The 12349-nt window shown below is 38.9% G+C and overlaps 1 protein-coding gene across 2 annotated transcripts in view; it reads left to right on the top strand.

Annotated features, from left to right (window-relative positions):
- Window positions 1-12349, top strand: part of hira (histone cell cycle regulator a) — a 129551-nt gene that overhangs the window by 27675 nt on the left and 89527 nt on the right. For both annotated transcript variants that reach the window (XM_073055706.1, XM_073055705.1), the window contains exon 2: window positions 10904-10966. In XM_073055706.1, coding sequence (XP_072911807.1) covers window positions 10904-10966 — 63 coding nt within the window. The remainder of the gene's footprint in view (window positions 1-10903; window positions 10967-12349) is intronic.

Raw genomic sequence — 12349 nt, 5'->3', positions numbered from 1 at the left:
TTAAAAGTTCTTCTGATGATGATTTTGGAAAATTCAATTTCCCAAAAAAATCATGCATGGTATTATGATCATGAGGAAATTCAGAATGATACAGGGAGGTATAAAAATCTTGAAAAGATTTGTTTATCTCATCATGGTTAACTGTCAGTTCACCATTCTGTTGACGAATCTTAATAATTTGACGTTTAACCGAGGCATTCTTCAATTGGTTAGCTAACAGTTTACCTGATTTATCACTACGTATATAAACATTGCTTCTGGTTTTCATTAATTGATTTTCAATTGAAGATGTAAGTAATAAACTGTTCCATTTGAAGCTCAACCCTTTGTTTGTAAAGCTGCTTACTAGGAGCAATCGAATATTTCTTGTCAATTTCTTTAATCTTATGAACCAATAAAAGAGTTTCCTTCTTAATACGTTTTCTCAAACCAACAGAATAGGAGATAATCTGTCCACGTATATATGCTTTAAAAGTGTCCCAAAGTGTTCCGCAGGAAATTTCATCCGTGGAATTAGTTGAAAAGAAGAAATCAATCTATTCCTTCATAAATTTAATGAAATCCGGATCTTGCAGTGAGGTAACATCAAATCGCCATTGCTTAGTACTAGAAGCTGTGTCCATTAATTTAATAGAAAGTTTCATTGGAGCATGATCAGAGATGGCTATAATGTCATAATTACAACCAATTACAGATGGAATAAAATGAGAGTCAATGAAAAAATAGTCAATTCTCGAGTAAGAATGATAAACATGTGAGAAAAATGAAAACTCTTTGTCCTTAGGATGCAGAAATCTCCAAATATCAAAAATTCTATTATCAGTCAAAAAAGAATTGATGTAAGTGGCCGACTTAATTGGTAAAGTCTGAATGGATATAGATCTATCCAGCAAAGGATTTAAACAACGGAGTCACCACCCATTGTTAACATATATTCATTTAGATTAGGTAGAGAAGTAAATAAAGACTTAAAGAAATCAGGATAATCCACATTTGGAGCATAAACATTAACCGTAGCAATTAAAAAGTAACCCAGTAATTAACAAAAATCTACCACTCGGATCCAAAATAATATCGTGTTGAACAAATGTAATAGAGGAGTCAATAAAAATTGAAACTCCTTTTACTTTGGCATTCGAATTCGAATGGCACTGTTGACCCCTCCAAAACCTAAAAAAACATCGATTGTCCTCTTTCCTCACATGAGTTTCTTGTACAAAAATAATATGTGAGTTGTCTTTGGAATACTTGAAAAGTCTTTTTCCGTTTAATCGGATGGTTTAAGCCATTAGTATTCCAAGAGACAAAATTCATGTTCTGAGCCATATTTCTAAAATCAACCCTTTGGTATATAAAGAGTTAACCAAAGTATGAACTCGTGCACCCGGAAGAGGAACAAAAATAAGGGGAGGACCTGGAAATGACGACACAGCGGACATTTTAGTAGTTTGAAATCAGCCCAAATGAAAAAACTAGAAAAACTAATAAAAAGACCAAAAGAATTAGAAAGGAACCCTCCGCCCACCACCCACGAAAAAGAAACCCTCCTGAGCCTAAAGGAGGCCAGAAAAAAGTATGATACTAAATCTACCCCCATGTCTCCAGAAGGCAACTCCAAATATATAAAGGAGGAAAAAAAGATCCACCCAAAATCCAAAAAAGTAATTAACACTATGCTAAAACAGACTTCTTAATATAATTGCTAGTAAAAAGAAAACAAAAAGAACATAAACACTGGTAACTTATAAATTGGGTTAAAACCGGAACAAATAAAAGTTAGGATGTGATAAGAAAGGCATTATAGGAAGAAGACGACAAAAAAAGGCGAAATCAAAAAAAAAAGCAAGAAATATTTTAGAAAAGAAACCGCCATCTTAGTTACACAAAAAATGAAAAAGATATATATCAAAATGTTAAAAAAAATTCACCTTCAAAGGATTAATAATAATGACCAAAAATGAAATACAATGGTTAAAGTAAGTAAATTAAAAAGATTAGTACGTCAATAAAAGAAAAACTTTAATTGGAATATAAAATGTAAAATAAACCTACACCAATAGCCAGAAACAAAATCTAGTTTTGGAAACAAAAATTATCTTGTAACGAACAAAACCACACATTTATTAGAGATGAGAATCTGAAGCAGTAGGATAATTCTCATCCAGAAAACTTCGAGCATCAGATGTAGAGAGAAAAACACGCCGTGGTGCATTCGAAGGTGAGATTCTAAGTTTCGCAGGGTATAAAAGCGCTGGTTTTAGGTTTTTCTCATAACATTTGGACATCAAAGGTTTAAAAGCAAGCCGCGCCTTTATCACTTCTGGGCTAAAATCCTCCACAAGCCGGAATTGGAATTCTCTCAATTTAACCATCCCTAAACGCCGAGCCAAACGAATAAGGTGCTCTTTAACATGCACATAATGAAATCGAACAATTACAACAGGTGGTTTAGATGAAGAACTTGGTGATTGGCACATATTTCTATGGGCACGATCAAGTAACGGAGGACTATCTGGGAATACAGAAGGGAACGCATCCTTTAAAAGTTGAGCGAAAAACTTCGAGGGGTCCCCTTGTTCGATACCTTCCGGGAGACCAAGTAAGTTCTGTCTTCTAGATTGATTTTCAAAATCGACACTCTTGGCTTTAAGTATTTCCACCTGTTTAATCGCCGAAGATAATTTCTGCTCCAGTTTCTCGATTTTCAAGTCTCGCTTCCGAGCATCCTCTTGCAGAGTTGCGATTAGAGTTTGATGCTGTTTAACTTCATGATCAATCTTATCCAGAGAATCCTGGAAAGCCTTTAAATTTTCTTTGAAAGTTTGTCGTTCTTCAAATTTTTCATTTAAGAGCTCCAATAACGTATCATAAGTCAATTCAGTACCCTTAGGATCAGTCTTTTTTTTCTTTCCATTGCCGTTAGAATCTTACCCAGGGTCTCGCCCTTTAGATCTTAAAGCCATTTCTGTACTCATTTCTTTAAAATTCACAGTACACTCTTAAAGATAAATCCAAAAAAGTAACAAGAATCTTCTGGTGTAGGTAAAAATAAGTTAAATAAGGGTGATCATTGGTTAAAAAAGTAAAGGTTATGGAGCGAATCTAAAACAGTGCTCACTCCATGAGCGTCTCCTGGTGACTTGGAGTTCTACACTGTTCTTACATTCATCAAAGTCCCTCTCACTGATGAAAACTGAAGGAATACCGGTATATTTATTAAGGATCTCCCCATCTCCTTTGACTCCAGGCATCTTTCCTCTTTTATCTCTAATCGTCGAATCCTCACTCTATTCATTCTCCTGATCTTCATGTTCATGTAGAATGGCTCAGGGATTTCCTTAATACTACTTGCCAGGGTCTTCTTATGTTCCCTTCTAGCTCTCCCAAGTACATTCTTCAGCTCCTTACTAGCTACCTTATAACTCTCAAGAGCCCAGTTAGATCCTTACTTTATAAACTTTAAGTATGGTTCCTTCTTGACTAAATGTTCCACTTCTCTTTTCAATCATGGTTCCTTCACCCTACCATCCTTTCCCTGCCTCAGTGGGACAAACCTATCCAGAATCCCATGCAAGTGCTTCCAAGCCAACCTCCACATTTCCATTGTGCATTTCCTTCAGTATATCTGTTCCCAATTTACACTCACAAGTTTCTGCCTACTAGCATCATAGTTCACCCTCTCCCAATTAATTACTTTCCCATACCATCTGCACCTATCCCTGTCCAAGACCATGGTAAAGGTTAGGGAGTTGTGTGATCTGTCACCTGACCAGGTTCATTGCCTAGAACCGAATCTAGTATGGCCTCTCCTCTTGTCGACCTGTCTACATATTGTCCCAGGAATTTCTCCTGGATGCACCTAATACATTTTGTCCCATCTAAACCAAGAAGATGCCAATCAATATTAAGGAATTTGAAGTCACCCATGATAACAACTCATGTTATTTCTGTAGCTTTTCAAAATCTGCCTGCTGATCTGCTCCTCATAGTCTCTGTTTCTATTGGGTAGTCTGTAGATTACTCTCAATATAGTGATTGATTCATTCCGGTTTCTGAAAGTCCCCCCCCACACTGTCTCGGTAGATGATCCTTCCACAATGTCCTCCTTTTCTGGGGCTGTGATACTATTCTTGATTAGCAATGCCAATCCCCCACCTCTAAACGTCCAGTAGCCGTTCCTGCCCTTGTGATAGTCAAGTGTGTGTAATGGCCACAACCTTGTATTTCCATGTACTGATCCGTGCTCTACATGAATTACCCGTGTTCCTGGTACTTGCATGAAAATACACATTTTCGTTCATCCAACGGACTGCATTTATGCCCTCTCCACATTGTAGCAACCTTCACACCAACTGTTCCATTCTCTGACATAACAGGGTTAGGTTCCCATAACCCTGCCAAATGCTTTTAAATCCTCCCCAAGATGTCTAGTAAACTTTGCCTGCAAGGATATTGGTCCCCTCAAATTCAAGTGTAACCTATTCCTTTTGTACAGGTCATGCCTCCCCCAGAAGAGTAATCTCTTACCACTTTATTCTGGTTTCTGTTCTTACTAGCAAAGTGGAACATCTCCTATTTACATTCATAATCCTGCCAAAGTTTTATTTACTTCATACTCTTCCTCAGGGCTAACATTGTTCCAGTCAATATTGGAGGTTACTGAAATGTCCCAGTATTATACTACAGTACTTGCATACTGTATATCCCTGCAGATTTGCTGCTGTGTCTTCCTCTCACTATTACTGACACGTAGAGTAACCTGGTGGCATGGTAAGTCTCTCCTAGTTTACTTTAACAAAGTGGATTCTGAATGACCTCTCAAAGACTTCCCTTCTTTCTCATTTGGTAGAGATGTCTTACATTATTTTAACCTTTCCCCATGTTTCCTAAACATCCTGGATCTATGAATAATAAAATTCTGGTTTTTGTCGTCCTGTATTTTTTGAGCTTTGATTTGGTTATTGGCACTACCTCATAATCATACACAGTGATGACTTCGCTATGTATTCATATTCCTGCATCAATTCTTCATGGTCTCTTTCAGGTACTGCTATCATTGGAGTTGGTGATAGCGATTAGCCCTGGTGTTGGTGGGTGAGGATACTGGTTCACTTATTCTTCCAATGGACTTGAAGGATTTTGCAGAGACAGTTTTTGTGGCTGCTGTTGAAAGTAGCCCTCATCTTGGAAGCTCACTGGAGGACAGGAATCTCTGCTGTCTCATTGAGCCTGACCTTCATGCTGGTTTGTGGTCATGAACTTCAAACACTCTTCTCAGGAAATCAAAAGTGTAGCATGCCAGAATTGGTGTTGGGTTTCAACCTTTGTTGAGAAATTGGTACCTGGGATTGTTTTTCTTGCTGATGATTAGTACTGGAAGTTATCCAGAGACTGCTGTGTACATGGCCCAGCTTTTTAAATTTCCTTCCTGCTACTGAAACATTAATTGTGAGACCTGCATTTTTTTCCTCCTCTATATTGTTGATTCTAACATGAGCCTGGGTTTCCGGCTGCTGTCTGCAGAATGTTCTGCGCTCGCTTGGAGAAGTCTGGTCTTGGATAGACAGTACACCATAGAAGAGTATCATTGTAGTTACAGAAACATTTTCTGACCATGAGCAGTTTTAACTCGGGAGTATTTCATCCTCTGCGGTTGCTTGTAGTTCCCATGTTCTGTACTGTACTCCTTTATGGAGTCATCAACCCTTCTGTTTCTTTAAGCTGAATGTTGGCTTGGAAGTAGCACAAACCTGTCAATTCCTTCTGTTCCTACCCTTCTGAGCAGCTAAATACTAATTGTCCTCTACTCCTTTAAGTTGTGGAATGACCACCTCCTGGGATGCATGATCCTTGAGAAAATTTCTGCTGCTCTTGTTCCTGAGCTTGAATTTATTTTGTCTAAGGCTTATCCTTCACAAAGCCCTTCATGCTGACAAAATGCAGGCAATAAATCTCAACTGGTCTATAAAGGTTTAGTTTTCTTCACCCTTGCCTTTTTGAAATACAATTATTACTGCTTTGTTACCCTTACTGTAATTATCCATAAAAGGTGCTCTCCATAAACACGGATGCTACTACTTGATCTTTGGGTCCCGAAGAGGGTGATGAGTTATTTGCCAGATTTTACAACTTTTCCTTTGCTTCGGCAGGTAGTGGAATTGGGGGAGCAGGTGCGGAGAGGAAGGGCTTTGGTATTTAGTTTGAGCTGTTACAGTAATAGTGTTTGCTTTCCTTGCACTCTTGTTAAGAGTGATTTGAAGAGTGTTTCTCATTTGAAATGTTTTCAGGCCTGTAACATCCCTGTGTTAGTTTACATATGCAGTTTTCCTAATGAGGTCTTGGAGAACTCTTCAACAAAGCTCTTGTTCTTCAAATCAGAATCCGGTTTAATATCACCAGCATGTGTCATGAAATTTGTTGTCTATGTGGCAGCAGTAAAATGTAATAGAAAAGAAAATGTGAATTGCATTAAGTGTATACTGTATATTAAATAAATTAAATAAGTAGTTGATGGCAGTGGGTAAGAAGCTGTTCCTGAATCGTTGAATGTCTGCCTTCAGGCTTCTGTACCTCCTTCCTGATGGTAACAGTGAGAACAAGGCATGACCTGGGTGATTGGGGTTTCTGAATGATGCTTCCTTTTTGAGGCATCACTCCTTGAAGATGTCCTGAATACTATGCAGGCTAGTGTCTATGCTGGAGCTAATTTTCAGTTTCTGCTGCGTATTTCGATCCTGTGCAGTAGCTATCACCACCCCAACCCCCATACAAGATGCTGATGCATTGGCTTTGGACTTGTTTAAGCAGGCTGGAGACAGGTTTATGGACTTAGCAGTCCTGAAAGTAGAACTGATTGACTGTGATCAAAATCTTCATGCCGGGGCTGTTGGTCTAATAAAAACCATTGGTTTTTTTTGATATTATTTTGTGTGGAACCTTGTATCCTTTACCAGCTTTATGAATGATCATTTCAATGAATTTAAATAAGTGAGTCACTCGCCCTTGACAAAGCTGTGTGTTGTATTTACTCAAATACTTGAATTACTCTTCTCTACTGACAGGTTTGAGTAGCTCAATAACAGTTCACTTTAAACCGGCAGTTCTAACATTACCGTAGATTCCGGATTTTAAGCCGCTACTTTTTTCCCACATTTTGAACAGCTTTGAACTTTGCGGCCAATAATCCGATGCGGCTAATGCAAGGTTTTTTTCATGCCGCCTCGTAAACATTTTGCCTCGTAACAGTAGACCAATAAAATTGATGAGTAGTTCACAGAGGTCCAATGAAATTGTACGATAAATCAAGCGCACTTTCACAATTAAATTATTGTAAATCAGTCATTTGTACTCACCCTCATCAACATGGAAAACACTCGAAGCATTGTGCTACCTACCCTACTTAGTTTAAACTATATTTGTTTTCTGTACTACATCGCGGGATGCTATGACGTCACACCCGGTTTCGCGGCGTCTTGTGGGAAAATGCCGTTTGCGATGAAACGGAAAGGAGGGGGGGAGCGGATTACGCGAGCGGCTTTGGATCCGAGCGAAATCTGCTTTTAAATGCCGTTTGCGATGAAACGGGACGGAGGGGGGGGAGCGGATTCCGCGAGCGGCTTTGGATCCGAGCGAAATCTGCTTTTAAATGCCGTTTGCGATGAAACGGGACGGAGGGGGGGAGCGGATTCCGCGAGCGGCTTTGGATCCGAGCGAACTCTGCTTTTAAGTTAAAGGTATCAATAACTTTTCCTGGTAGGCTGCAGTATATATATTTTTTACCAGTCGTTAGGAGATATTGGAATGTTGTTCAGTAAAGAAGTATACGCAACGTATATTTAAAAGTAGCCGCGTACGGGCACGGTTCGAAAAAAAGCATTTGCAATATGTATTTGTTTTTGTTACCATATGGATTTAATTAAAAGTTAAAAAAATCCTCACGTGTAATATCTTTCTGTGTAAATATCTCATATTACAACGTGGGACACCTGCGGCCTAAAATCCGGTGCGGCCTTTACATTTAAAAAAATGATTTTATTTCTAAAATTAGTGCCAGCGGCTTAAAATCAGGTGCGCTCTGTAGTCCGGAATCTACGGTACTTGTTTTCCCCCAGAGCCTTCACAAATAACAGTGAATGTAGCAATTCGGAAAGAATGGCATAATTCCTAAATTGAAAACTGAATAATTACAGCAATCCTGTCTGCATTTTCTAAATCTACTTCCTTTAATACTGTCAGAAACATCAGGTCATGGAGACTTATCAGTTCCATGACCAATTGTTTTCTGTGTTAGTATTTTCAGAAACTAATGTTTTTGTATTTTCTCTGACTTGTATTTTTATCTGTTCGCTCTCTGTTAAAAATAACGATGCAGAGTTCTGTCTAATAAATCTGTCATTGCATTTATACCATATACTCAATGGCCACTTTATTAGGTACACTTGTACTCTTGCTTGTTAACATAGATATCTAATCAGCCAATCATGCGGCAGCAACTCCATGCATAAAAGCATGCAAAAATGGTCAGGAGATTCATATGTTGGTCAAACCAAGTATCAGAATGGGGAAGAAATATGATCCAAGTTTCTCTGACAATGGAATCATTGTTGGTGCCAGATGGGGTGATTTGAGTATTTCAAACGGCTTATCTCCTGGGATTTTCATGCACAACAGTCTCTAGAGTTTACAGAGAATGGTGCAAGAAACAAATAACCATCCAGTAAGCAGTGGCTGTGTGGGTAAAAATGCCCTGTTAATGAGAGAGGTCTGAGAAGAATGGCAAGACTGATTCAAGCTGATAGTAACTCAGATACCTCGTGTTACGAAAGTGGTGTGAAAAAGGAGCATCTTTCAACACACGTGGAATGTTGAAGTGGATGGGCTGGAACAGCTGAGGAGCACAGTTGGTTCCACTCCAGTACCTAACAAAGTGACCACTGAATATATATTGATTTTCTATGGAGTCATAGGATCTGTAGACTGCAGGAGAAACTGTAGGTCAGGCAGCATTTGTGGAGGCAGAGAGATAGTCGATGTTTTGGTCATGACCCTGCATTAGGACTGAATCTGTAGAGGGGAAATAGACTACAAAGAGTGATGGGGAGTGGTGAGGTAGGGATTGGCAAACAGAAGTTGGAAGCAACTAAGTTGAGAAGTAATAGGCAGATGGAGCCAGCTTTGGGAGAGGTAAAATCAGTAAACAGATAAGGGACGATAAAAAATTGGGTAAGATAGGGGCAGGTGGAGTAGAGACAGTGTTTGGGAAGGAATGTGGACACATTTAAAAGGCTGCAAATTCTGGATGATGATGTGGAGCCGGATCAGTGAGGAATGATAGACAGTTGAAATTAGTGGGTGAGGGCAATGGAGGCCCAGTATGTTGTCTGCAGGTGATGGGCAAATGGAACCATGTAGGGGAGTAGGAAAAAGCTGGGTAATTGGGGAGGGGGTGACGTGCTGGGAGAGAAGGTTGGAAAGGAGGTGGGGTACAAGAACCTAGGTGAATCAGAAGAGTATGAAAGCAACATAATGTGCACATTATCTGCGATGGGAACATTTGGTGTTTGTACCATTAGGTTGAAGAAATTGCAGGCAGAACATAATGCCTGTGGTTTGTGTTTAGACTCACTCTAGCAGTGCAAAAGGCCAAGGACAGGCAGGTTAGTGAGGGAATGGGAAGGGGACTGAAATTACATTTATTTATTTGGAGGTGATTTTAGTTGGGCAAATGACTATCACTCACTAATACATAATGGTGTGTTTGTGGTGGGGGGAAAAGGGAAAGAGTTAATTGTTTTTTTTGGCAGGGGTGCTTCCTTTCTCTAGATGTGACATATCCATCTAAACCAGTAATTTAATCAACTTAAAATTTTCAGCACTTACATTTTTTCCAGATTTTGCGCATAGTTTTTGGTACAGTGTTGTTTGATTAAATTTGCTGCTCTAAGGAAGAGGGAATGATTGCAGTGAAACAGTGAACAGAAAATTTTGTATTCGAAAAATATAACTTAATTTTCTGTGATTTCAATTAGGATCTATATGAAACTATCTTCACTTCATAGAGCTAGTGCAATATTTGACATAGATGGTAAATTGTACTGAGGATAATTTTGTGCTAGATCTGTATTGCCAGCAAGATGCCGACTGCAATGTTGCTATTGTTAACACTTGAACATGTAGGGTTATCAGGCTGATCAACACCTGCACCCATTAACCCACCCACCACCACTACTTTATCATTTCCTGTCAGTGTCACCTTGTGTGTAGACACTCCAGTAGCTCATCACTTAATGTACATAATCATTTTATGTACGTAAGCTAGTCATATGAATTTATATTTATTTTAAGTGTATTCATTATATTATTCTGATTTTACGCTGTATGAGATCCAGAGTAACCGTCATTTTGCTGTCCACACTTGTGTACTGCAGAATGATTAAACAACCTTGAATCTTGAATGTTTTGGTGAAACGAAGGCACAAAATTTATAATTTTAAGCTGAAAATTTCTTAAATTAACAAGATGGGGGAAAAATGGAAAGTGTAGGTTGACTGTGAATTGTTTAAATCTAAATGAGTTCTGAAGATGCTGACATATTCTCTTAAAAATCCAGTTCAAATGAATTAAAGATTCAGGAAGTGAGCTAGTAAGCAAAATAAAAACAATAATCAAACATTGAAAAATGTATAAAGTGTCACAAGAAATTTCTGGTGAATGAATGACGTACAATTTAAAAACGGCAAGAATAAGTGTTAATAACCTGAGGCAGCTTATTTTGAGGATGTTACTGGCGAGGCTATAATACAAGCTTTTGATGTAACTGGGATGAATTTTGCCATTCATTTTGTTTTGAAACTTGATTGGCTTGATATGTGATATTCTGATCAATGATCTGTTTGTCTTCCAGGTAAACCAATATTTTCAGTGGACATTCATCCTGATGGAACCAAGTTTGCAACAGGTGGACAAGGTAAGCCAAACTACAAACTGCCTGCCATTTAGAGGTAACTGGGTGACAATTGGGGCACCCATTGAGAGAAAGGTAGTGCAGTTTGATGTGATGTGCTTCGGAAATTAAAGAGGAAAAAATCAGTTTATTAACGAATGAAGATGCGTAGCAAGACAAATATAGCTCCTCCTCATTTAACGAAGGATACTTTTGATGACAACATTTCTGGTTGATCTGCCACCCTTCAAGAATACTCTGAACGTTTTCATTTCTTTTTCCCTGGCTTAAAGCCACATACAACTGACCATGCTGGAATATCGGTTTCTCCAGATAAATCAACACATTCTCCATGGTTTGGCCTTGCGCCTTATGTATAGTTGTAGCAAAGCATGAATGTATTGGGAGCTGGCTCCACTGAAGAGGGACATCTTTCCCTTCTGATAAATTGAGAGTAATTCTTGGGATCATGACAATGTCATTATTGAACGCACCAATGTTTATCTTAGCTACAATGAGATTGTCTTGCAGTTCTTCCACCATCATTCGCGCTCTATTGCAAAGCCTTGGTGGATCTAAGTTCCTCATTGAAATGATGGGAGATCCCCTCATCAATTCCTGTTTATGTGGTGGCAATCCAGAGAGTTCGACCGAATCAAGGAATTCTGTTGGAAAATGAGTGGCGTTAGCTCCTTCAATTATGGCATTGAAGGAACAGTATTCTTTCATGATTCCAAGCAAGCGTCTAATGCATGTGAAGTTTATTTTTCACATCATTTCATTGAGAGGAACCAAGATAGAATTCCTCAAGAATAGTTCTGCAGAATCATATTGTCAGGTAATTCGATTTCATCGTTTTCATTTTTCTCAATCTTGTCTTCTCCAACATCCATTAAGAACTCAGAATATCGTCCTTCTCCCTCAATCACGTTTCTCTTCAATTGAAACTTGATGAAGCTTTTCCATAAGTAGGATTTTTTAATGCATGAATTCTCCACATCAGCATCATTTCCACGTTTCACAACTGCTAGAAGCTGACGGAAATCGCCACAGCAAATGGTTAAAATACCCCTAAAGGCCTCGTTCTTGCTGCAAACATCACGAAGAGTCCAGTCCACGGCTTCGAAGCTCTCCCTCCTAATCATCGGGCACTCATCCAGACAATGAGCCTTGCATTTTGGAGTAAATTTGCAGTATTGGTGTTTTTATCGATGTTACAAGGGGCATCTTCATTGACTCTGAGGGGTATTTTGAATCTTGAATGCGCTGTCCTACCACCAGGCATCAATATTGTTGCAATACCTGATGATGTTGCAGCAACAGCAACACCTCCATCTCCCCTAATTTTAGTGAGGATCAAGTTAATGATAAATGTCTTGCCCGTTCCTCTTGGTGCATCAATGAAAA

The sequence above is a fragment of the Hemitrygon akajei genome, chromosome 9 (genome assembly GCF_048418815.1).
Source record: "Hemitrygon akajei chromosome 9, sHemAka1.3, whole genome shotgun sequence".
Taxonomy (NCBI): Eukaryota; Metazoa; Chordata; class Chondrichthyes; order Myliobatiformes; family Dasyatidae; genus Hemitrygon; species Hemitrygon akajei.
The sequence above is the reverse complement of the archived record's forward strand: the minus strand, read 5'-3'. Positions and strand labels throughout refer to the sequence as shown.